At 47.6% G+C, this 26,984-nt stretch overlaps 1 protein-coding gene across 1 annotated transcript; it reads left to right on the plus strand.

Moving 5' to 3' along the window:
• Window positions 1–3,091: 3,091 nt before the first annotated feature.
• LOC147009814 (uncharacterized) lies at window positions 3,092–7,686 on the plus strand. The gene is made up of 3 exons (XM_085861330.1): window positions 3,092–3,246; window positions 3,367–3,388; window positions 6,665–7,686. The coding sequence occupies exons 1-3, from the start codon at window positions 3,184–3,186 to the stop codon at window positions 6,985–6,987; spliced, it is 408 nt and encodes a 135-aa protein (XP_085717456.1). The 5' UTR covers window positions 3,092–3,183; the 3' UTR covers window positions 6,988–7,686.
• Window positions 7,687–26,984: the final 19,298 nt, after the last annotated feature.

Below are 26,984 nucleotides of genomic sequence, written 5' to 3' on the forward strand. Positions count from 1 at the left end.
CAATTGATGACAGAATAACATTATTGTTGCCAGTCAAATTTGGACATATTCCTATTGGAAAGCTAGCAGATGAAAATGATGAATCATTCCCAGTGCCCGTTTATCAGCCAACAGAGGACACCTTTCTCGACATGGTTCATGTTGCCCTAAAGCTGAGAGCTGATATACCGGCCCAACCTGCCTATTTGGGGTTTAATATTACACAAGAAGAAGCGATATCTTGTATTCCAGACAGTGTCTATACGTTTGTTCGCCTTATTCCTTTTGTACGATACCAAACATGATTATTATGTTTATCATCACTAAGAAGGTAACCTATGGAAATGGGTGTGGCTTCATATGTGATATCAGGGGTCACCAGGTCAGGATACAGCTTGACAGAACTTTTAAAAATTCATCATATAGGGTGATGTAATGTATCTACCATGTACATCAATTTTTTTTTTGTCAGATTTTATACTAACAAATTATGCTTCAGGATAAGCCGGCAAGGCCGGAGCAGTAGGGGCGTTCTGACTGGTATTTTTGACGAGAAGCTTCTCGATTTTAATCTTGATTTACATTAAAATCGAGTTGCTCCTCGTCCAAACACTTGTTAGATCACCCCATGGCTCCCATCCCTGATGGTTTATACTGAATAATGATTCCTTAGAATGAAAAAGAACGATATGAATTTAGTCCTGAATTGTCTTTACCGAGCTATGTAGAATTACCTAATATGATATTATGACACCATTTGACTCAAAATGACCTCTAAATGACCCCACATGATGTAATATAACGGGGGTAGTAAAGATCAAGATTTGGATGGGGAAGATATGAGATGGTGGTGAACAGCTGTTTTGAATACCTGGATGGAAGAGTGGAATTGAAGAGAGTGTGGGAGTGTGTTCCAGGGGTGGGGAAAAAGATGAATGAAAGAGTAAAGGTGAGCAGTGATTCTTGATTTTGGCAGTTTCACCAGAAGGGTTTTTTTGGCGAACCATGAGCACCCTGAGGAAACGTAAGGGGGAAAGATCACAGACAGTGCAATGGGGGGGGGGGGTCAAAGCCGGAGAGGAGATGGTAGAAGACAGAAAGACCATCGACCTGCCTCCAGTGAGAGAGTGAGAGACCCAAAGACAGCTTCATCGTGAGAGATAACAATGATCCGAAAAGCCTTGGTTTCCACAGTGTGAAGTCAAGCTAGGTGTGAGACAGGAGAAACACCTCAAAGAGGGGAGCAGTACTCCATCAGACTTTGGATGAAAGCTTTGTAAGTGGTTAGAAGCTCAGGTGTGCCAAGGAAGGACTTTCCACAATGTAGGATACCCAGTCGGTGACTGGCTTTGCAGGCCAGCTTGGAAATATGGCTTTCCCAGGAAAGATAATGGCAGATAGCGAGACCCAAAAGATTCAATGAAAGGATTTCAGAAAGGGGATTGTTGAGAAAGTAGATGGGGGGAGAGGGGGGTTTCCAGATGGTCCTTTCGGAGAGGCATAGTGAGTGTGTGAGATTTGTCAGTATTGAAAGACATATTCCAAGTGTTGTCCAGCTTATGATTTTATCCAGGTCTGCAGAGACGGAAGAAGCTGCTGCTTGCCAATCAGAGGGATGGGAGATGATACGACAGAGGGTGTAGTCATCAGCCAAGAGATAAGGATGATTTTCCAGAGAGTCAGAGAGATCATTGATGAAAACCAGAAAAAGCACAGGGCCAAGAACACTGCCTTGAGGAACTCCAGCCAAGATGAAAAGAGGGGAAGAAATAATTCCGTTGAGAGCCACGCGTTGGCTGCGACAGGAGAGGAAGTCTGCGAGCCATGAGTGGAGATGTCCTTGGATACCATAGGAAGAGAGTGTGGTGAGCAGGGCAGGGTGCCAGACGGTGTCAAAAGCATGCAATATATCTAGAGATATGGCTATCATTTAATGTCTGGCAATGAGTACCTCCATCCAATGTTGGGAGAGCAGAAGCAGCATATCCAGGGTAGAGTGACCTGGTCTGAAACCAAATTGATGATCGGAAATCAATCCATTGGAGAAGAGGAAAGATTTAATGTCTGAAGTGATGATGGATTCCATAACCTTGCTGATGATTGGGAGAAGGTTATTGGTCTGGAGTTGCAGGGATCTGTTTTTTGCACTTTTTCATGCTGAGCTGTTATGTTTGCTGATTTCCAAGCAGATGGCAGATTATCTTGAGAAAATGAAAGAGGGTGAATAGAACAGAGAGTGGGTGAGCAAGAGCAGCAGAACAGGTTTTTTAGGACATGTGGGCTGATGCCGTCTGGACCGGTTGCAGAATCAGAATCGAGGTTTGACAGAAAACTCTCCACCTTGTCGGGAGAAAAGAACGCAGAGTCCAGGGACAGCTGGGTGCCACTGGGTAAGGTGGGTACAGAAAGCGATGGGTTTGGTACACAAGACTTAAAAGCAAACACAGAGTTTCGGCATTCGGCCTTTTCACGTGTGGTATCAGCAGTAGGGCCATTTGAGGTAAGGGAGGGGATGGAGGGGGAACATACACCAGAAACAGACTTAACGAGATGCCACCAGGATTTGGAGGAGGGAGAGAGGTTTGAGAGTTCAGTCTTGAGATTAAAAAGATGTTGTTTCCTGGCTCTCCCCAGGATAGATACACACTTGTTCTGAGCTTTGTGGAAGGAACTGAGATTACTCTCAGTTGGATTAGCCTTCCATGAGGTGAAGGCAAGTTGTTTCAGGACAACTGCCTCGCCACAAGTTTCAGTGAACTATGGGTGGGGAGAAAGGGTAGGACAACTGAAGACGAGGGGGGATAAATCTGTGCATGGAGAGAAAGTTTCTTTGAAAGAATTCCCAGGATGAGTTGATGTCGGAGATAGTAGAAATTTTCATCAGATTCCATCAATAACTTTTTGAGATGTTCAGCTCACAGACAAACAGACACACAGACAGGGGTGAAAACATAACTTCCGTCCACCTTCAGTGCTGGAGGTAAAAAAAAAATACAAAATTTATGATGGCGGATATTCAAATCCATTTGCTTTATGATCATATCAGTTTCGGTGATAAAACTAAAGAAATAAATGTGAATTTTATAGCTTCATGATTACGTTCAAGAAGTGTTCAAGCCGTGGGTATATAAGGCAGCCACAAAGCCAGACAACAAGCAGACTTAGGACGAAGCACACCGAGGTCGATTCAAGCACAAACTAATCATGGGCCAGATCTACATGCTTGCGGTCTTCCTCGTCTTCTCTTCTCTGCTTCTCATGCAACAGGTAATACAGTACATACAACTCGTGTTGCACACCACTGCAGACACGCATGATGCCCGTGACGTCATATTGCTCTGAGATACTCTCATGAGATGACAGAATACCCGTTGTTTCTCTTTCCAGGTTGCTGTTGGTGAAAGATCTGGTAAGGTTATTGATTATTTTCATTCTGGTAACACTGAACAACAAACATTTTTTACTGGAGATGTGTAAAGTGATTTAGACTAATTTGGGTACGCTGATTTCAAAAATCATAACCGTTTTGCTGTATCACGTCAGGATTTTCAGTAACAGAAATATTCCCATTGCCTAGAAGTCAGGATTTCAATGAAATTTACAAAAATTCATTTATTCATTTATTTCATCATGAATGCTTCAAAATTATAGAAATTACAGAAAAACTCCACTAGAATGTAATTAAAAATGCTTTAGGCATTTGGCTTTGCGTTTGTGCTGCTCTGTGTCAGTTTCACGATGCAGGAACCAGCAGAAATCGCCCATCATGTTCGGGTTGTGCCGCCCTTGGTAACGCGTCTCCATGAGTGAAATCTCTTGGTGGAATCGCTCGCCGTGCTCGTCCGAGACTGCTCCCAAGTTGTCAGGGAAGAAGTTCAGGTGCTGGTGTAGGAAATGGATTTTCAGGGACATCCTGGAGCCAAGTTTCCTGAAGGACTCCAGCAGCTGCTGCACTATTTCTTCATAGTTGTCCGCGCGCTCGTTCCCCAAGAAGTTGTCCGTCACAGCTTTGAAGCTCCTCCACGCTGCCAGCTCTTTGGGGTTTAGAGTTGTCGGAAAAGTTTCGTCCTTCATAATCTGTCGGATTTGCGGTCCAACAAAGACACCAGCCTTGATCTTGGCCTCCGACAAGGTGTTGCCAAACTTTTCCTTGAGGTATAAAAACCCACGCCCATTCAGATCCATTTCCCGTACAAAACTTTTCATCAAGCCGAGCTTTATGTGGAGTGGTGGAAGGAAAACCTTGGCTGGGTCGACAAGGGCGACATGCTTCACGTTGTGTCGACCAGGTACATGCTCTTTTCGCTCTTCCCAATCTTTCTTCGTCCAGTGATTCTTGTCGTCTCTTCTATCCCAGAGACAAAGGAAGCACATGTATTTCGTGTAGCCTGACTGCAGCCCTAACAACAGCGCCACCACTTTCAAGTCTCCGCAGATGTGCCAGTTGAAGTCATTGTACTTGATGGAATCAAGCAGCTGCCGCATAGTCTCATAGGTCTCTGTCATGCCGAACGCGTGAGCCAGTGGGACTGATGGTTTCTCGTTGCCATTGTGGAGCAAAACAGCCTTCAAGCTGTTCTTCCCCGAGTCGATGAAGAGGCGCCAGTCTGCAGGATCGTGATCACACCCAAGTTCTTTCAACAGACCGTTGATGTCATTGCAGAATGTCATCGTGTCTTCCATCTCAAAGAACTCAGCCATGTCTCTGTGACGTGCTCTGAACAAGGATATCTTGGTGTTAGGTTCAAGTAGATTCCACTGCTGCAGCCTTGATCCAAGCAGCTCTGCCTTCGCCTTTGACAGCGAGAGATCTCTTACAAGATCATTTAAGTCTCCCTGGTTCAGAAGGTGTGATTCTTGAGTGTCGGGTTCAAAAGGTTCATCATCACCATCCTCTTCACCACTGCTTACAGCTATGTTCTGATCAGCTGGAGGTGTTGGAATGGGGTTCTCGTCATCATGAGGCACAGGTTTACGAGCAGAGACGCAGTCAGCATACTTGATGTGACCTTTATTCTTCTTGTTGAAGCCGGCGATGCTTGTGCAGCAGAAATAACAATCATCATGATGATTCTGCGGCTCACGCCATATCATGGGCACCGCAAATGGCATGCTCGCGCGCTTGCCCACCAACCACTGAGTCAAGGTTGTGTGACAGCTTGTGCAGCAGATGTGTGGTGCCCAGCTCTGTTCTTGGTCCCCCACCTTACACCCGAAGTAGTGAAAGTAGGCGGCCTTCATTTTCACTGCTGTAGATATACTTCGCTGTTGATCTTTTTTGGTATACCGACCACAGACATAACAGAAGTTGTCAGGATGATTGGTACAGGAACGCCTACTCATCTTTATCTGAAAGAAAGAAATATAACACAAGTTAACAACAATTGTACGAAATAGACATGTTAAAGACATATGTAAATTTCATTGAAATCCTGACTTCTAGGTAATGGGAATATTTCTGTTCCTGAAAATCCTGACGTGATACAGCAAAACGGTATGATTTTTGAAATCAGCGTACTCAAATTAGTCTTAATCACTTTACACATCTCCAGTAAAAAAAAATTTTTGAAATTTGTTGTTCAGTGTAATCATTCTTCAGTTAATGATGCTGTTCACTAAATGTCAACTTGTTCCAGTTGAAATCTTTGACCGGTTTCGATAGGATGCAATTTGGTTGGGGGAAAAGTGGTAAGAGTTGGGGGAGGGGAGGGGGATTTCCCTGGCTCTGGATTTTTTTTTTTAATCCCTGGAACTGCACTTGAAATTGCCATCCCTGTGGGGGATAAATTTATCCCCCCCTCCCCCTGTCAAAAGTTTTGTGATCATGGTGATTGAACGAGTGACATTTTAACGTCTGACATTTAAAAAGGAAAACTATATGCTGAATCCTTTTTGGAGCATGAACTGATTTTTAAAAATCTTATTCTAACCACATAAACAGTAAAAGTTCAACAGGACATCGTGGCAAACACGATTTTAAAAAATGTAATGGAGTTTGGTTTCACTGGATGTGGATCATGCTGTTAAGTTGTACAAAGTGTATCCATTGAGTATAAAGTGTACCAAACAGATTTGGATATTGGGCCATCTCAAATTCAGCCGCTGATGGCTGTGGCAGCCATTTTCCACTTCCATCTGAAATTTTGAGATGGTCCAATATCCAAATCTGTTCATAATATGATAGGCTACTCGTATGCCAAATTTGGTGCTTCCCTCACAAAATGCACAATTGTTATGCTAAGTTTCCCCACTAGTATACGGTGTGGCAAATCGTCTCGAAATTTCCATCGATTTTGTGTTTTCATCAACAATAAATTAAGGGGCTGACAGGATGACCTCGACTAGATGTACACACACTCACCTCTTAGCTGTCCAGCCTGGGTTCGATTCCCGACACAAGATTAGATGGCAACAAAAAGCAGCGTCCTGGGCAATTAATTACACTGGGGGGGGGGTTCCTCATGGCTTGCAGGGGGAGGTCAGAATTTCAATCTGCAATGAACCAGTTGACAATGCGGAAGCCAATGGAGTCAATGCAGAACCTTCGAACATTGAAACATGGGGAAATATTGAATCTTTGCCTTGAAATTAATTGTCTCCATATCAAAGCGACCAAGTGTGGCTCATGAAACATATGACGACTGCTTCAATATGTTGTTTCTTTCTTTGAAAATGCTCTTCACAGATACTTTTGACTGCAGAGGGAAAGGCGATGGTTTTTACACCGATCCACAGGACTCTCATTATTTCTGGAGGTGTGTTGCTGGCCACTCGTTCAACTTCACCTGCCCAGCCGACCTTGTGTTCGAACATGACCGGTGTGACTGGGACACGGAGACTGGATTCTGCAAAGGAAAAGACAATGGAAATTATGTATATCCCAATGACCACCACAAATATTATTCCTGCTTTGAACACAGCACACACGTAATGTCGTGTCCAGCTAATCTTGTGTACAACCCATTGAACGACCAGTGTGACTGGGATATGAATAAAGCCCATGTTTAATATGACCAGCAGAGCTAGGGTCCCATTGTGGAACACAATTTCTTGCTCAAATCAGAGAAGTATACCCAAAGGCTTTTGAAACAAACCAAAAAAAAAAACATCAGTTGATATGAATCCTTTTTATTATAGGGTTTCTACTTTCTTTGTCATCTATAAGGAAAATAATTAAACAAGTGCATTAAATTTATTTTGTGGATGATGATCACCTCTCCTGGAAATGATGAAATCATGTCCATACAAATCCCCAAGACATCTTAATGAGCAATAAATAAATAAACAAATAAATAAATAAGGATTGCAGTTGTTGAGAAACCGCAAACAAGTTCACGTCTCTTACGTTTGTTCTCAAATCGTTGCCATGATACACGGAAGATCAGGAAAGGTCTCTGAATGAGACAATCACAATGGTCCAAGATGCCCGGATTGAGTAATACTTGTTGGCTTTCGATGATATAACTGGATGATCAAATTGCTTTGCTTTATACCATTAAATATGTCGGTGACGGTAATAGGATGGCCGAGTCTCTGTGGAGGATCTGGATGATGTTAAAAGGGTAGTTTGCTTGCATTGTGTCGTCTCGAGTTATCAAATGATAACTTATCTTCTGTTCAGTTAAAAGGGGCAATGTTCTGTTCGTTACTTTTTTTGTGTTTATTTTTCTTGCTGTGATGGGAAAAAATAAAATAGCTGCTGTATTACATTCTGAGTTGTGTTCATCTCTACGAAAGTTACCAAAACTACAGTGGCAACGAGGTACAGCTAGCAAGTAGATGTACACTTAACTTATCCATAAGAAAAATTAATTCCACCCCGTGAAACTAAAAAAAAACTACAAGGGCACTCTTCCACGTCACGACTTCTCTTGATATGCCTATGCACTCATTATTACATCATTATACATACTTGTACCAAGTTTGATTTTAATCCCTCAACCCAGATTCAAAATATTTTTTTAAAAATTAATTCCAGGGACCACTCAGCCCCAGTTTATTTAGAGTATTCCACCTGGCACAGCTGGTATTCACTGCCACAAGCACCTACACTGTTAACACCTTTGCCCTGAACTCTTCTTGGCTCAGCTTAAGACTCAGTGTATGTATAATGAATCCTCACCATAATGACTCGCTGCAGCACCAACAACACAAAAAACACATTGTTGAGGGGCCAAAGAAAGAGCAGAAGCCTCATTGTGATCACAAGCAGCTACAACTGCCGAAGCATCACGATGTTGAGGGACGCCAGCTGGAAGGGAAGTCTCACCATGATGAAGGGCTTCAACAGCAGAAGCAGCACTGTGTTCAGGGACCACACCAGACGCAGGATCTTCAGCAGGTAAGCACTCTTCAATACTTTGGGGGCAGTTGGGGGTGAACCATAGACTTACATTCACCAAATAGACTGTGTGTTCCCCCATTCAGTGTGTCCAAAGCAGATGGCTCCACTACGACTCACTTATAAACGGAAATTCCATGATTTATCTTCCTTCAGTTGGTACGACCATACCAAGCGCAGCTTTCCAGCATTATTCAAGTACTTCAGATTGGTTTCGGATGTGAAACTGTACTCAAACTTGAGTTGGGCCAGGAGTGCCTGGTGGGACTCCGTTACAGATGTTTGCTGTGGAATGGTGCACCAGGCCAATGGTAAATTTTGCCCAGAACGATGATGTTGGCCAAGCTTTCTAATCTGGCCATGATTCAATACAACTACGCCCTCTAGTGATTGAAATGCAACTCTAATGGGGGAACACATGATGCAAACACAAACAAGCCGAAGATCAAGACATTTAGTTGAAATAAATTTTGGCATTTCGTCTTTTCCAGACATTGCTGTTAATTGTCTAATAATAAGAATATCCTTAATTGTGGAGATAATTGTAATTATAATCTTGGTGGAAAGGTAACTGGTTGGCATAGTCATCTCCACGCAGGATAATAATAACAAGAACTTCGACTCCCTCGATTGGATTTGATCACCTAATTCACCTTTTTTTATTGATTAAATGTTCCATCAATGCATTTCCTTCTGTATTTTCATTAATAAGTTATCAAACTCATGAATATATCAATATATTTAATCTTTCATATTTTTATTGTTTTTCCAAAGGCCCCACAGAAGATGCGCTCATTCCCTTCTCCACCTCCTCACATGAAACCATCGTACCGGTTGGAACGAAAGCTGCCAAGATTCTTACCTTATAATACTAATTATTCATACTTTGTCTAAACTACATGTCCTTCACCTCCATTGTGTCCCATTTTGTCTGTACCTCAGAAGTGTTCAGAACGAATGAATATTTTGCTGAACTCGAATCCAGACAAGCACCAAAGATATCTTCCAATTGGTGAAAGTCTGTCATGAGTGTTAATGTATCCGTATAAACGTCAGTGTGTACACCTGGATGATCATTAAAACTAATGATGTGAAAAACTTTAATGCCATTCCAGTGGGAGGGAGTTTATGATGAAGAAAATTAAGATGTGCAATTGTAGGCAAAAGAAAAGAGAAATTGAACCTAGATGTAGAAAGCTATTGAGAGAATACGGTTCAGTATTTCCAGGATTGTGTTGGAAGATATGATAATGATGGACATTATGATGACAATGCCATTGAGTGGTTTTGACTCCCTTTTGTTGATGTGTGTGCAGAGGAAGAAGTTGTAGTATTGGCCGCCGTAGACGAGGATACGATGTTTGGCAGTGGATCGATCATCACTCCATCGTATAAGCTCTCCAAGAATTTGAAACGAAACATCAGGCTATTATATATGGCCGATCCAAGATTTTTAAAATAAACACCTGTCTCCAGAAGTGCAGGTACTTATACCTTACATAGACCTTATTTAATCACTTGCACCATTTTTGTGTTGATATTTGTCAATCTGTCGCTTCCTTGTTCAAAATATTGTTATGGCTGTGGAAATTCGCAAACCACCATTCAGGGCCCATAGGTGAGATAACTCTAAGTACATGTGTAGTTAGCCCCAAACCCGTTGTTTAGAGGGAATTTATGTGATTCATTCAGGCTGCGACGCTTTGAGTTAGCCGTTTTTCTGTTCTATCTTTATTTTGAACCAACCACATCTCAACCGCCATCACACAACAACCACCTTAACCACCACGCCAGCCATTGTCACCAACTACAACCACGCTCCAACCCTCAGACAACAACAACGCCAACAGCCACGACCTTCACCTTCACAACTCAATCCCGCAAACATCGCATCACCGTCATTCCCAAACGGCACCATAACCATCAAACCACCACCGATAAACCCTCCACCACCCTCACCTCTCTCCTTCTACGGCCATTCTCGCACCACCTGTGAACACTGAGCGTCGGGCTGTCTTGGGCTCGTTCAAGATACACACCGAGCCGCGAGTGCAAATAGCGGCCTTTCCGAGGGAGAATTCGGATCAAGAACGCGACACACCCACTTCTGATCCGTCCAATTAGCAAGCGCAGAGCGGCTTGGCCCCGCCTCCAGGCGAGTCTGTGTGAAATCAATATATGCAAATTCTAGGATCAGGGGAGGTTCACGCCCACTTTTGCTCCGTCCAATTGGCGAGCGTGGCTCCGCCCCCGAGGTCATCCTGATCCGGAAATTTGCATATTGTTTTCTCCTGCCGGCCTATATAATGGTGAGTGCAAGGCGAATCATGGCAGAGTGTGGCAGTAGCAATGTGTGTTGGCAGGGCACAGTGAGTCGAGTCATCGGTGTGGCAGAGAGTGGAGTTGGGTGGCGAAGGCATTGAGTTGGGTTCTGCAGTCGGCTGAGGAGAGTTGTGGGAAGAGGCCAAAGAGCTCGGGTCCGAGGCGAGAAGGACGGCGGTCGGCCACGAGGTCGCGGTGTGAGATCGCTCGTCGTGGGACCCAAGCCAGCCAGCCATTCTCCCTCCCCCAGGGCATCAATAATTCCCCCTTTCCCACACGCTGAGATAGTGCAACAAGGGGGCCCCGTTCCCACCCCACTCCAAACGTCGTGCCAACGAAACCCGCCAAGGAGCACGGAGTCGGGGCACAGCCACGCGGCCACATCTGCGGCTCGTCCGCCAACGCGTCATGAGGACGCGGGTAGGACCCCCCCCCCCCAGTCTCGCGGGCCTGGCCGCTCCTTCAGGTCACGCGCGCATATTGGCCTACAGGCCCGTCTGCCCCCTTGTCTATGAGGGTGGCTTCTTTCCTTTGCTTTTGAGTAAATGTGTGTTGGCGCCGTCTGTAAAGTAGAACTGTATAAGTGTTGCCGTGTGTGCGCGTAGTCGGTAGTAACTCTGCATCATTGTTTCTTTTGTTTTAACTGCTACATGTGCATTTTGACTGTTTGGCTGTATATGTGTGCTTTCCGTGTGTCGCGTAATAAATGTGCATTGTGTGAACTGTTTTCCCATTTCGCTTCGTCTTTTCTTTATTGACCCTCCATCCTGCTTCACGTAAAGGGTTCGTAGTGGGCTTAATATGCCCGATAATTAATCGGAACCGTCGAGGCCGCCGATAACACCGCTCGGTTATCACTGAAGCACGGAACGGACCGCTTAAGCGGTTCGTGTCCGGAGTCGGCCTGCGGCGAGGTACGATCGCTCGGTCGACCATCCGCGCAGGTACTTAGGTAGATCGAATTTGGCGAGCAACCCTATCCTGCGCGGGTGGGCAATTGGCACGATTGTGGTGGGGTTAAACCCCACCCGTGACTAGCTCCCGGCGTTGTTCCAAGAGGGTCACGACAGAATTGTCCATTCCGGTGGGCGAGGCAGCCGCCATTCGAGTCGAGCGGCCGATAGCACGCCGGCAGGCGCGAATTCGCAACAATATCATGATGAGAACTAAATAATTCTGAGTGAAGAGAGTTTAATAATTTGAATGAATACATCAAACAGGTGGGGTCTTTCTCTCTGATTCACACAATCAATATCACTGATGAAGGGAACTGTAGGACAGTAACCCTTGGTAGCGGGGCAACTTAGCATAACAATTGTGCATTTTGTGAGAAACACCAAATTTGGCACATTAGTAGCCTATCATATTATGATCAGATTTGGATATTGGGCCATCTCAAATTTTTTGATGGCAATGGAAAATGGCTGCCACAGCCATCAGCGGCTGAATTTGAGATGGCCCATTATCCAAATCTGTTCATAATATGATAGGCAACTAGTGTGCCAAATTTGGTGCTTCCCTCACAAAATGCACAATTGTGATGCTATATTTAGCTAAGTTGCCCCACTATGGTGTTCGCTGTTGACCTCATCTATGTACACGCACGTTTACACCAACATGATCTTTATTCCATCCCTTTTGCCTCATCAACAATGTCATCCCAACTACCTTCGCTTATTTACACCCCCAAATCGATATGTTCGACTTGAACCTCGACGATGATGAGAAAGTTGTTTTGAGACCTTTTGAATGCCAAGACCCAAGCATACGAGCTCCACCTTGATGACCCACAAAACGAGTTCTCCTGTGATGAACCAGCATACTAGTTCTACCTGGGAAGCTCACAAAATTCTGCAAAATCAGGAAAAGAGTTCTGCTGAGATGATTCACAATGTGAGACCGACCTTGGAGACTCGGGTGGAAGGTGGGGGAGTGAGAAGGGATCTGCCAAAATGGCTTACAGGGTGTGACCTACCTTGGAAACTCTGGAAATTCAGGAAAATCAGGAAAGAAGTTCTGCTGAGATGGCTCACAATGTGTGACCTACCTTGGAAACTCCGGAAATTCAGGAAAATCAGGAAAAGAGTTCTTCCTTGGAGACATGGAAGGTGGGTTATATTTTGGAGACTTGGAAGGTGGGTTCTACCAAGAAGACTCTCTGGGTTCTAAACATATCGATGTCATTCTTTGTTTTGGGTGGTGCTTGATGAAAGGTAAGTTAAGTTGATTAAAAATTAATTAAACGATTTATTAATTAATTTTATATTCGAAAAGTAATGCATTTATCAATATTTTTCAGCAATATCAAGAAAGTGCTGGGAAGACCTGTATACAATATATCTCCATCCCCATTTCTACTTTTTGAAATGAAATTTTTGAAATTTCTCACATTTCTACAAACTTGAAAGAACTGAAACTTCATTCTCAAGACAGAACTGGAAGAAAAGGCAAAAAAAAATGGTTGATCTGAAACACTTTATTCATCTTGTTATTATTCTCTCCCTCTATCGAGTGTAGCCTGTGGCTGCTGGTTGCATCATTGGTTGGGACATGGCTATGCCACTGATGCAGTGTCCCACTTCCCAGTACAATGGTGCTCATTTTGCCAACCTCAGAAGGATAACAGGCTGAGTCAACCTCCTGGTGTATTAATTCAGTGGCCAATGGGGCTTGAACTCAGGACCACTCAGGACCCTAGGCATGGCCGGATTAAGGTCTTCGTAGGCCAAGGCCCTTGAGATTTCGTAGGCCAAATTCAAGAGTGACCAAAACGACGATTTTGAACATGAAATTTCATCAGAAGAGACTGCGGTAAATGGCGATTTGTCCGACTTTCAAATATACAAGTGCCCGTAAAATCCAATTCAGCTTCGAAATTGAGAAACGAACGATACAGAAAACAAATTCGGAGGAATGTATGTATATTCAATTTCCACCCTGCTGAAACACCTTCTTTCTTGCCTTTTGGTTGGAAAACGACGCGATCACATCAGAGAAATGGATTTGCTTAATTAGCTCAGATTCAACACAGAGAGAGCGTGGACACGCGCACCTGCCCCACGGTCGACTGAAGACCATTTTTTCCGCCCTTTAGTGTGCTGAAGGAGCATTCACCCTCGCAGCTCGTAGCAAACATCGAACAATATATTCGGAGGGCAACAAAAATATTGGGGAATGTCTGTGTCAAATTGTTGTGAATAATATACTTGAGCATGTCCGATGCATCGATGAACTTGGAGTATTTCGAGCAAAGTTCTATTTCCTGAACTATGTCCATTTCAACATCAGCAGGGTCCGCTGAAACCAGTTTCTCCGCCCTGCGAGAGAGTGTATCATGGTCGAGGCTGTTGACCGTGGGGATGAATCCAAACAGATCCGTGATTTTCTGATCGCTCTCTCTTCTCCTATGGATTTCTGTCAGAAGGTGATCGAGTATGGAGAAGTACGTCTCAAGTCTGAACTTCTTCCTGCCAGATTTTGGGGTTTCTTCTTCCTCGTCATTTTCATCGAAGGCCCTCTTTCGCCTCTTGACCCGACGATTATCATCAGCGTAAATGATGGATGGACTCGACCATCTTTTTGGTGTGGTCCTGAAATGCATCAAATCTTTCATCATTTCAAAGCGACTCTATGTATCCATAGAGGGCATCATAATGCTGCTCAACTGCTCCGACATCTATTCCAGGTTGTTGGAGACATCTGTTTACTCGATCAATGTTGCCAAGTAGATCAGACCAGACAGCACACATGATTGCTATTTCGGTCAGTTCCATCTTCTCAGCCAATGCTTTGGCTTCCAGTCTCACTGACGGAGTGTCTTTAGGGCTCGGCTATCTTCATTAGCGCCTTCTTTCTGTCCTTGTGGCTTGCGGAAAACGCTTTACAAGCGTCCGCGCGAGCAGACCACCTCGTATCAGACTCGGACAAACATTTGAGTTTGATGGCACGTTCATCGAGTGACTTATTTAAAATAGCCCATCTTTGGAGAGATGCTGACATAAAGTTATACGTACACGGCTTGAATAAGTCCAAAGTATTTGACTGCTTCCAAGCAACTCTCTGCGGCAGCGACTCCGACCAGATTCAAACTGTGCACAGCACATGGCACCCACTGAGCCAATGGATTAATTTTACAGACTCTTGCTTGTATGCCTGAATAGACACCAGACATGTTGCTTGCATTGTCGTATGACTGCTCTCGACAATCCATGAGATCAATCCCATTGTCTTCCATTCCCTCTTGCAATTTTCCAAACAGATATTCACCATCATGATGCTCAATGACGACGTACTGTAGAAACCTTTCGACGGAGCTACCATCTTGCATCACATATCGAAATATTACCGTCAACTGATCGATATGCGAAACGTCTGGTGTCGAATCAATGGAAACACCACAATATTTAGCATCTTTTATTTCTCGCATGATGGTAGATTTCACTTTTTCGGCCAGTCGTAGGATAAACTCGTCGCATATTGTTGATGACAGGTACGATACACTTCCCTTTCCCTTGTTCCCATACACTTCAAGATGCTGGGCGAGAAATGGATCGAATTTTGAGACTAGTTCAAGACAACCAAGATAGTTTCCATTGTTAGCACAACCCAGCTGCTCAGTCGTGCCCCAGAACGGAAGCCCTCTTTCGGCGAGGAACGATATTACAGCGACAATTCGTTTCAGGACATTAGTCCAGTAAGCTTCCTCGTAGAGGTACCACTTTTCAAATGATGTGTAAATCCTGTCTGTCACCTTCATTTCGAGCGACTTTTTGATTGCGAGAATATGGGCAGTCCCACGCTCGTGCGACGCTAGACAGGCAGAGGCATTCTTCCAATCATTGAATCCGATTCCAAAATTACTGTGATGGCTTTCGTGATCATCGCCGTCGGGACATAGGAGTTTGCACACGAAGCAGTAAAGTTTACCGTTTGATGGAGAAAACAGCATCCAGTCCCTGTTCACCGTTTCCCCGTTTGTGAGTTTCCGCTGAAAGTGTTCGCGCCGAAAATACCGTGTTTTATCTGGATACACTCAGGCCGTATCCGAAAAATCTGCGTTCCTATCTTGGCAGGGAGGATTCTGGATGAAATTATCCACGAGTTCTGCGGAAAGAGTCCATTCAGCAGGATCAGGATTGAAACTACGAGCCGCAGCACTGGCTGCAGTTGTTCCAATGCTTCTCTCGTTGCTCGATGCGACGGTATTGGTATCATCAGCTTTCGAAATGTGATGCATTGCGAGATGACTTGATCCCTCGACATTGACATCAGAAGACTCTGCATGCGCACATTCCGTTTGCTCATCTTGACTCTGGTGAGGTGAAAAAAATTTCAAGATGGATCCAGACAGTCTTTTTGTTTCCGTTTCACGCCTCTTCTTTTTGTCGCGTTTGCAAGTACCAGTTTCGTGGTACCGAATACATCCGTCGGCCATAGTCAAGAATAAACCAGAGTGGTGTCAAAGCCACCCAATGCTCACCTGTTTATACATATATCGTTTTTGCTCGCCTGTTCGAAGAACAGAGAGCTATAGCGATACCCCCGGCGTGAGCGTCAGCGTGAGCGTGAAAATGTTAAATTTTTTTTGTATTACGGAAAAACTCCTCGACGGATTTCGACGAAACTTGGTGGGGGGTAAGGTATGGTCCAAGGATCATGCCATTAGATTTTGGACTTGGTCACCCCCCCCCCCCCAAAAAAAAAATTGTTAGAGAAATTTTTTTTTTGCATTTCTACATGTTTTAAGTGATTTCCAACCCCCCCCCCCCCCAAAAAAATTGTTTGAGAAAAAAAGTTTTGCAACTTTTTTTTCAACAAAATTTCGATTTCTTTTTTTTGCATTTCTACATGTTTTAAGTGATTTCCAACCCCCCTCCCCCCAAAAAAAATAGTAGAGAAAAAAAATTTTTTGCAACTTTTTTTTCAACAAAATTTCGATTTTTTTTTTGCATTTCTACATGTTTTAAGTGATATCCCACCCCCCGCCCCCCCAAAAAATAATTGTTAGAGAATTATAAAAAATATTAATTATTAGACGTCTTTTAAAAACGATAAATGTATAAACAGGCGAACATTGGGTGGCTTTGACACCAACTCTGGTTAAAAGACTAGTCCAATAATATTTTTATAAAGCATTGCAGTGAAGTCTGATCCAAATAATTTTAAAGCAATATATGTATTTGTATATTGTAATCAGTAAAAAATAGTGTGGTAGATAAAAACATTAGAAAGGAAATAACTTGCACCAAAAACTTTAACATTTTCACGCTCACGCTGACGCTGACGCTCACGCTGGGGGGTATCGCTATAGCTCTCTGTTCTTCGAACAGACAAGCTAAAAACAACAAATAAGAGTTAAACGAAGAACTGCAAGCGTCGGGATGCTCGATAACTCACAGGAAAGTGAGAGGGTGCCAGTATGTTCATACTCAGCTCGAACATAACCCCACCCATCAGCCAGATTGTAGTGTCGTGGTAGGGGCGCTTATAAGGCAGACGCGAGCGGAGGAACAGTCGAGCCCGGCTGTGGTGTACAAGCGCGAGCACGGGCGTACTTTGCCCGCGGCTCTCCTTTATTACGTACTCAACACACTCACGAGCCGTGGCACTACGGCACCCACTACAACGCCTCAGGCGGCGCGCACTCCTTATATCCCTGGCAGACACGATGACCACGCCGACCACTCCCCCACAACCATGCCCTGCCCCGCAGGCCCACAGGCTATACCACACTCCTCCCTCCTAAAACTATGATTATTAAATGATCACTAACATAATAAGCATAAGCAGCACGAAATACCACGGTAGAAAAGCAGACAAGGTACAAAAAGAAAACAGCATAGTATAAAAGCACATCACATCATATAACGTGTGGATTCGAGCGAGTGGAGCTGCAACGGCCAGGTTCCGAAGACCGAGTTGCACAAAGCACCTATAAAACCCTGACCGCGTTACCGATATGAAGCAGCAAGGCGAGAAGCACAGCCGCACTACGCAGCAAAAGCGCCCCCAGGCGGCTCATGCTCACATGGCCTTTGGCGAGGTCGTGGCGACCTCCCGAGCAAACCTCCCCCGGCACCATCAAACGCCTCCGGCCCACAAGGCGGCACATCTCCCCCAGCCAAACCTGAAGCAGATAAACATTCCGAGGCCGGAAGGCCACTGTCTGGAAGCCGTGGCGCCAGCGCCAGACCCGAGTGACCTTGGGTGGGGGCGCTGAACAGCGCCACTGGCTGGATGCAACCAATGCTCCACAACAACCCACGCACCACAATCAGTTGAGACTCCAACGCACGTCCAAACGGCCTTGAGCGAAAACCGAGAGCCGCGTCCCAGGCCAGGTGCGGACCACCACACCCCCAGCACCCCTGGAAATCCACCTCGCTCCCGGTGCGACCGTGCTGCGGTGCGCGCCCTCGGCCCGCACCACCAGACGCGCGTGCGATCTGCGGCACCTGGGTCATCGCGTGGACCCCGGGATGCGCGACCTGTGGCGCCTGGATCATCGCATGAACTCCGGGATGTGTGACCTGCGGCACCTGGGTCATCGCGTGGACCTCGGGATCAGCCGACATGCCCCAGCTGGAGCTACTCATTGCGTCCTGGCCAGCGATGGTGCGGACATCCGTGAGTGTCTGCTCGACAGACGAAGCAGTCCCGACCGCCGAGTCGAATGTGACGTCGGTCATCCGCAGGATGGCTGCCACCATCTTCGCGTCTCACAGACCATAAATAAAACGATCTCTGAGTCGTGCCGGACGCTCCTCTGCCGTGAACTTGCAAGGCACGGCCGAATGCTTCACCCGTGCTACGAAATCTGCAACGCGCTCCTCGGCACCCTTCGCGAGGTGATGGAACTGGTACCGCGCGAGCTGCAATGACTTCTCTGGCGCCAAGTGGGTCTTCATTTTCGCCACGATGTCCTGAAACGATAGCCCGTCATCACTGGGCTTATCTGGAGCCACCAAATCACTCAGCAGCCGGTAGTGCTCCGTTGATAGCGAGGCGAGCAAGATCGACTTGCGTTTGTCTTCATCATCTACATCATTCGCGCGGAAGTAGCAGCCCAATTGTTCAGAAAACAACTCGAAGTCATCTCCCCCGAAAACGGGCACGCGTCCGTGCGCCGTGCCCCGACCTTCTGCCATGCTCGTGCTGGCGAGACCCTTGGCTCCGTAGCCTGGAACCGCACGGGTTATTCGCTGCCGATCCGAACGCCACCACCCTGCACACGCCGATCCGAAGATCCTCGTCAGCCAACTGTAGTGTCGTGGTAGGGGCGCTTATAAGGCAGACACGAGCGGAGGAACAGTCGAGCCCGGCTGTGGTGTACAAGCACGAGCGCGGGCGTACTTTGCCTGCGGCTCTCCTTTATTACGTACTCAACACACTCACGAGCCGTGGCACTACGGCACCCACTACAACGCCTCAGGCGGCGCGCACTCCTTATATCCCTGGCAGACACGATGACCACGCCTACCACTCCCCCACCACCATGCCCTGCCCCGCAGGCCCGCAGGCTGGGGGCGCTGAACAGCGCCGCTGGCTGGATGCAACTAATGCTCCACAACAACCCACGCACCACAATCAGTTGAGACTCCAACGCACGTCCAAACGGCCTTGAGCGAAAACCGAGAGCCGCGTCCCAGGCGCCAGGCACGTCTGACCTTAAACGAAGAACTGCAAGCGTCGGGATGCTCGATAACTCACAGGAAAGTGAGAGGGTGCCAGTATGTTCATACTCAGCTCGAACATAACCCCACCCATCAGCCAGACGATAGCGGCGACGCCTGTGATTGGCCGATTGTGATGTGATCGCATGGTTCCCAGGCTTGCTGTCGACGATCACTGTCTGACAGCGTGCCAGCCGCCTTCACTCACGGTGTGTACAGCCTTCCTGCACATGTTGAGTCACATCATTAAAACTGAAACAAACAACAACAAAAAAACGTCGTCGGAAATTTTCGTAGGCCAAATATTTTTCGTAGGCCAAGGCCCGGGCCTCACGGGCCTAGTGGTTAATCCGGCCCTGAAGCTAGGATCCCAAGCCTCCACCCTCAACACTAAGCCAACACCAGACTTGTTATTATTGAAAATATTATTATTATATTGTGTTATTATTGTTATAATATGGAATAGGCAAAGCCTAGAAGCGAACAACCAAGATAGTTTCGTGATTTTTTTTCCCACATCATGGGACAAAGGGAATGTCAAGATCTCGGACCTTGATTTTGCAGATGATGCAGTCATCTTTCTGGAGACTTTAGACATCCTCTTGGGGGCCCTCGAGGTGCTGAAAGAGGAGTCAGAGCCGCTGGGATTACGGGTTTCTTGGGTCAAAACTAAGATCCAGGCTTTCGGTGACATCTTGGATGCTGCTGTCCTGTCTGTGTCTGTTTGTGGTGAGGATGTTGAGGTCGTGGAGAGATTCACTTACCTTGGCAGTGATATTCATGTCTGCTGGCTGTGAGTCAGAAGTCAATAGACGTCTGGGTCGGGCCTGGGGAGTCATGGATTCACTGGATCATGGGGTGTGGCACTGCTGGTACCTGTGAGGGAGGACGAAAGTCCGAGTCTTCAGGTCCTTGGTACTTCCGGTCTTGCTCTATGGATGCGAGACTTGGACTCTGACCAAGGATCTGAGACGGAAACTTAATTCCTTTGGTACCAAGTCTCTTCGGAGAATCCTTGGCTATCGCTGGTTGGATTTTGTGTCCAACGAGCGGTTGCTGAGAGTCACGGATGAGATTTGTTACCTGCATAGTCCGTGAGCGTCAGTTGCGGCTGTATGGACATGTGGCTCGTTTTCCTGACGCTGATCCTGCTCACCAGATTCTCTCAGCGAGGGAGTCTCATGAGTGGAGGAGGCCAGTGGGCCGACCACATGCCTCGTGGTTGCAGCAGGTTGACCATCATCTCAAGGAGATGGGGATGGGCCTGGCATCTGCCTGGGGGATGGCCAGACGGAGGCCCCTGGAGTACCGGCGGAAAGTGGATGCAGCAACGCGCTGTTCTGGCACATGCTCCCATACCTGACCTGAGAAGCGAACGTAGAATTCTTCTTACATTCGCTTCTGACTTTACCTATAACTTGTTCACAACTGTATACTTGCCAACTATACCGTGGTACATGTAAGTGTAATGTCCGAGGTGCAGCGGAACATGGAGAGCGAGAGCGTTAGCAGTAACTACGCTTTATTGCATGCCCGGATGTACATCACTGCCGCCCCTCGTGGGCGAGTCATGATATACGAAAACCCAACCACATGACACAGCACACTCCTCCCCTCATAAAATGACAATATGACAATTATAACATGACCAAACGAAACCAATCAACATTCAAAATCCTCCAAGTACCATGGTCGTTTCGTGACCCGCCTTGGGCGGGCAGCGCCGCCAGACGGCCCAGGCTCAGACGCCTCCCAGATAGGTCGAGGTGACACCCTCGCCGGACTTGCCCCATCCGCAACAACAACCGCCCCCAGCCAAATAAGCTTGCTCGTCGTCCTCGGGCAGTACTGAATCAGGTGAAGACCCTGCGGGCGTTGGCACGTCCGGCCCTGGCGATACAACGTCTGGCCATGGCGACATCACAGGTGGGGGTCCCACATCGCTCGGCACGGGGGGGGGGGGGGTGACACTGAACAGCGATCATGCATTTGGTCCACGTGCCGCTTCCACACCACCCCACTATCAGTCTGCACCATGCAATTCGCCGGCCCCAGTACCACAGAGACCACAGCCGGCACCCATTTGGAACCGTGGAAATAATCGCGCACCATTACCCGCTGTCCCACATCAAAACTGCGCAGCAGCATCGGGCACGACACCGCCCCACTCACTGACCCTCCAGGTCGCAGCAAATCCAGTCTGGACCGGAATGCCCGTCCATAGAGACGAATGGCAGGAGAATCGCCCGTGACAGGATGAATAGCGTTCCTGTATTGGAGCAAAAAGACATCGACCACCATCTGCACAGGTGCAACACCCCCCCCCCCTGCGCAAAGCCCGTTTCAACATTTTAACAAATGATTCCGCCTGCCTGTTCATGGCAGTATGATACGGTGCGGACCTTAGATGTCGAATACCATTTTGACGCATAAACTCATCAAATACACCTGCGATAAACTGCGGACCGTTATCCGAGACCAGAATCTCGGGTAATCCTTTATTAGCAAAGATCGTCCGCAGTTTTTTCTATCGTAATGTTTGCCGATGTATGCTGCATTACTACAACCTCCGGCCATTTAGAGAATGCATCGATCACAATCAAAAACATTTTGCCATTAACCGGCCCCGCAAAATCCACATGGACCCTCTGCCAGGCCCTGCCTGGGGTCAGCCATAGTCCCAAAGCTCGACGCGGGTTATCAGCATCTGTTTGACATGTGGTGCAATGCTTAACCACCTGCTCAATGTCTTTATCCAACCCAGGCCACCACAACAGGCTACGAGCAAGACTCTTGGTCTTCACAACGCCCTGGTGACTGACATGTAGTTCTCCCAAACACTGCTGCCTGAACTTCGGTGGAATCACTGCTCTCATTCCCCACATAACGCACCGTTGGACCAACGACAGCTCCGATGCGCATGATGTGAAAGGCTGAAATGCTGGTGTTGAAGGTAGATTGCTCCAATTCCCCGTAGAAATCGCCTGAACGACACGGGCGAGCACTGGATCATGAGCCGATTCCACCGTGACCTGTTTGGCCGTGATCGGCCCGCTTTGGACCTGGCTCAGTGCAAACACATCAACCCGGTCGGCCGATTCAGACGAAGCTGGATCCTCCGCGCAAGGCAAGCACGAGGGCCCGTCGCAGTTAGCATGCCTTTCGGTGCTTCGGAACTGAATATCGTAGCTGTAAGCAGCAAGAAATAGACACCACCGCTGTATTTGCACGGCCGCTACCACCGGTACCCCGCGTTCGGGTCTCAGGATGAATTGAAGTGGTTTGTGATCCGTCTGCAAAGTGAAATGCCACCCCAGCAGGTATTGATGAAACCTCCGCACACCCCAGACGAGGTTGAGAGCCTCGCGCTCGATCTGGGCATATTCCCGCTCTGCTGTGGACAGGGTCCGGGATGCAAAACAAACAGGCTGCTCAGAACCATCGTCCATCCTGTGGGAGAGCACTGCCCCGATGCCATATGCAGTGCTGTCACATGCCAATAAGAGCGGACGTGCAAGCTCGTAGTGCACGAGGACCATATCCTCTGTGAGCAGCCGCTTGACACGGTTGAATGACGCCTGGTGTGCAGGCCCCCAGGCCCAGCGCTCGTCCTTCCTGAGCAACCGCGTTAACGGCGCAAGCTGTGAGCTGAGCCCGCACATGAATCTTTGGTAATACTGTGCCATACCAATGAATGAGCACAGCTGCGTCTTGTCGCGAGGTGGTGGCATGTGCTGAATTTCCTCCACCTTCCGAGGGCCTTTCAACAGCACCTCCGGTGTGATGATGTGCCCGAGGTATTCCAAGCGCTGCTTGAAGAACGCGCACTTGTCCCTGTTCAAGCGCAGGCCACACGCTTGCAGCTTCGTCAGCACTTGGGCAATGTTCGCAAGGTGCTCGTCCACCGTTTTCCCCGCAATGAGAACATCGTCCAGGTAGGTTTGAGTGTGCAGGCCAATGCAAACCTGATCCATGGCTTTCTGCCACAAGGCTGGGGCCGAAGCAATCCCAAAACAGAGTCGAGTATATCGATAGAGTCTTTGACACGTGTTGATTGTCAAAAGGTCGCTACTCCCAGGATCCATCGCCAGGTGAAAATATGCATCACGCAGATCAAGCTTCGTGAAGTATTGACTCCCTGCCAGCCGTGCATATATCTCATCGATTGACGGCAGTGGATACTGCTCTACGCTGAGCCCCGGGTTAACCGTGGACGTGAAGTACCCGCACAACCGGACGTCTCCATTCCGTTTCAGCACCGTAACGACCGGGGTGGCCCAATCTGAGTACGACACCCATTCGATCACTCCACAGGCCTCCAACCTATCCAGTTCACCCTTGACCTTGTCCCACAGGGCATACGGCACTGGTCGTGGTTTACAAAAACGAGGAACCACCCCCTCCTTCAGGGAGAGCTTTGCTTGTACGTCCTTGAGTTTCCCAAGGTCGTCGCAAAACAAACCTTGATGTCTTTGAAGAATCTTCTCCAACTGATCCTCCCATCGGCTCGGCACGGGTTGCACAAGGTGAACGGCGGCCCAGTCTAGCCTGATGTGGGTCAGCCAGTTCCGGCCTAGGAGAGACGGACCCCTCCCCCGCACGACGTACAACGGAAGGGTGGCGACCTGGCCTTGGTACCCCACAGACACGTCTGCCATCCCGATGGGCGTTATCCTCTCGCGGGTGTATGTGTACAGTGTGAGGTATGACCTGATAAGCTTCAGGCCGGTGAGTCCACGCGCGGTCTGTTCGCCGATGATCGACACAGCCTCTCCTGTATCAACCTGAAACCTGATCGGCGTGTTGTTCACTTCGATTACCACCATCATCGGGTGTGCCGCCGCAGGACCAATTTAAAACAGGCTCATCATCGGCTGCAGGTTCCGCAGCGGGGCGCCGGGGTCACCCCGCACATTGCCGTCCATGACGTTAACTGTGGCCAACGCCCCTCGGCACACCCACTTCAGATGACCCACCTTGCGACAATGTAAAAACGCGGTGTTTTTATATGGGCACACATGCCGCAGGTGTCGACCTCCGCATCCCAAACACGTCCATGGGGTCACCTCACCGCTCATGTGGCCGCGCGGCGCCGTCTGGCCCCGGCCCGCACCGAAGGTCGCGCGTGCATCCCGGGGCGCTCGTGACACCGCGTGGGCCCCCGGGCCATCTGGCATGCTATGGCCGGTGATGGCCTGAACATCTCCGAGAGTCTGCTCGACAGCTGTCGCTGTGAACTTGTGAAAGGGGTGTGGGACGCCCCTCATACAAAAAGACACAACTAGACCATGATATCTAGCTTGTGTCCAAGTTTCATGAAGATCGCATCAAACGTCATGGAGCTATGCTCTGAAGAGAGTCACAAACAGGCTCACAGACACACAGACAAAGAAAATAGTGGTCACTGCTGGCACCTGCGAACTAATAAATAATTACCTCCGTCCACCGAAAGTCCGTCTCCATCTGTCTATCTGTTTGTTTGTGAACAAAAAAACCTCAAGTTGTGGATGGATTTAAATGAATCTTGGTGGATGAGAGCCATGTGCTCTACTGAGTGCTCTTCTCGGTTGTTTTGTTGTTGTTTTTGTATATAGTGTCGAGGCTCGGATGAGAGCGAACACACAAAATGCACAACAAGGAGGGCATGAGACAAGAGGAGCGGGAGAGCGAAGGACAAAACAGAGGGGAACAGAGACATAAAGAGATATGTGGAAGGGAGAGGGATGGGGTGGGAAACATGGGGTATACGAGATGGACACCACAGGGACTTTCAGGACCTTACACGACAGGGAACTTTTGGGAAGGAAGGCAGGGAATTTGAAGGAGGTGGGTTTTGTGTGGATGAGTGGGGGTAGAAAAGATCATAGTTTTGGATGGGGGAAGATAAGAGATGGTGGGGAACAGCTGTTTTGAAGACCTGGAGGGAAGAGTGGAATTAAAGAGAGTGTGGGAGTTTATTCCAAAGGCAGTAAAAAGGAGGAATGAAGGAGTGAAGTGAGCAGTGATTCGTGATTTTGTTAGTTTTACGAGAAGGGGGTTGCTGGTGGACCTTCCGCACCCTGCGGAAATATGGTGGGGACAAATCGCAGACAGAGCAGGGGGGACGAGACCGGAGAGGAGACGGTAGCAAACTGAAAGACCACCAACCTGCCTTTGGTGAGATAGTGAGAGGCCCAAAGACTCAGTCTCACTGTGGGAGATACCAATGATCCTAAATGCCTTGGTTTCCACAGGGTGAAGCTGAGAAAGGTGAGAGGCAGGAGCACCAGCTGAGAGAGGAGAGCAGTACTTCATCAGGCTGTGGATGAAAGCTTTGTATGTGGTCGGAGCTCAGGTGGGCCAAGGAAGGACTTTACACAATGGAGGACACCCAGTCGACGACTGGCTTTGGAGGCGAGGTTGGAAATGTGGCTTTCCATGAAAAGATCATGGCAGATAGTGAGACCCAGAAGTTGTATGAAAGGACTTCTTCTAGAGGATTGTTGCGAAAGTAGATGAGGGGTGGGAGGGTTCCAAATTGTCCTTTCAGAGAGACATCGTGAGAGTGTGAGATTTGTCAGGATTGAAAGACATGTTCCATGTGTTGGACCAGTTTGTGATTTTTCCCAGATCTGCGGAGCGTGAAGAAGCTGCTGCTTGCCAGTTAGAGGGATGACATATGGTACGGCAGAGGGTGGAGTCATCAGCAAAGAGATAAAGAGGATTTTCCAGAGAGTCGGAGAGATCATTGATGAAGACCAGAAAAAGAACAGGGCCCAGAACGCTGCCTTGAGGAATTCTAGCCTGGATAGGAAGAGGGGATGAGAGAACTCCATTTGGAGCCACACGTTGGCTGTTACAGGAGAGGAAGTATACGAGCCATGAGTGGAGATGGTCTTGGATACCATAGGAAAAGAGTTTGGTGAGCAGGGCAAGGTGCCAGACCATGGCAAAAGCATGCGATATGTCAAGGGATATGGCTCTGATTTCATGTCTGGCATTGAGGACCTCCATCCATTGTTGGGAGAGCAGAAGCAGTGTTTCCAGGGTTTCAAGGTTTGTGCGCTTGTTTGTTATTCTTTCACAACTGAACCATGGCAGGCAGAGGCCCCAAATTTTAGATGTATGTTCTTTGGAATCAGGGCAAGGTTTTAAGTTTCAACGTGTTGACCTTGAAGGCTGTTGTGTAAACAAAGGCCACTTTCAAGTGTATATTGGGATGTGGGGTCAGGTTATGATACCACCAGCCCACAAGCAAAAGGTAACCATCAGGAGGCCAACAACTCTATCGCCTTTCAATGATCAACACATCCTGAAAGCTTATAAATACAAGAAAAAATTTCACAAAAAATGTAAAAACATTGATGAAATCTCAAAAAAAAAACAACCAGACAAGGTAGGAATTATACCACATTATCCATCCATCTATCCATCCTTCGGGACCATACTCTGTGCAGAGCATTGGTGCTGCTGAAGCAGTCTCCTTGGCTAGTGGGCACAATCTTGGACGGGTCGCCACTCTGACACAGGATACCAGCAAGTTGGCACTCATTTTGCTGACCTCAGAAGGATGAACAGGCTGAGTCAACCTCCCCTGGTATTAATTTAACAGCTGAGTGGGATTTTAACTCCCAAGCCAACACCAAGAGCTCCCAAGAACTTTCTGGGATCCTAAGCCCACCACCCTCACC

Source organism: Eptatretus burgeri, chromosome 17 (genome assembly GCF_056783735.1).
Source record: "Eptatretus burgeri isolate ZD-2024b chromosome 17, Ebu_testis_v1, whole genome shotgun sequence".
Classification (NCBI taxonomy): domain Eukaryota; kingdom Metazoa; phylum Chordata; class Myxini; order Myxiniformes; family Myxinidae; genus Eptatretus; species Eptatretus burgeri.

Coding starts and splice junctions, on each gene's coding strand:
- LOC147009814 (XM_085861330.1), top strand. CDS start 3,184: ATGGGCCAGATCTACATGCTTGCGGTCTTCCTCGTCTTCTCTTCTCTG. Junction 3,247..3,366: donor CTCTGCTTCTCATGCAACAG/GTAATACAGTAC, acceptor TTCTCTTTCCAG/GTTGCTGTTGGTGAAAGATC. Junction 3,389..6,664: donor TGCTGTTGGTGAAAGATCTG/GTAAGGTTATTG, acceptor TGCTCTTCACAG/ATACTTTTGACTGCAGAGGG.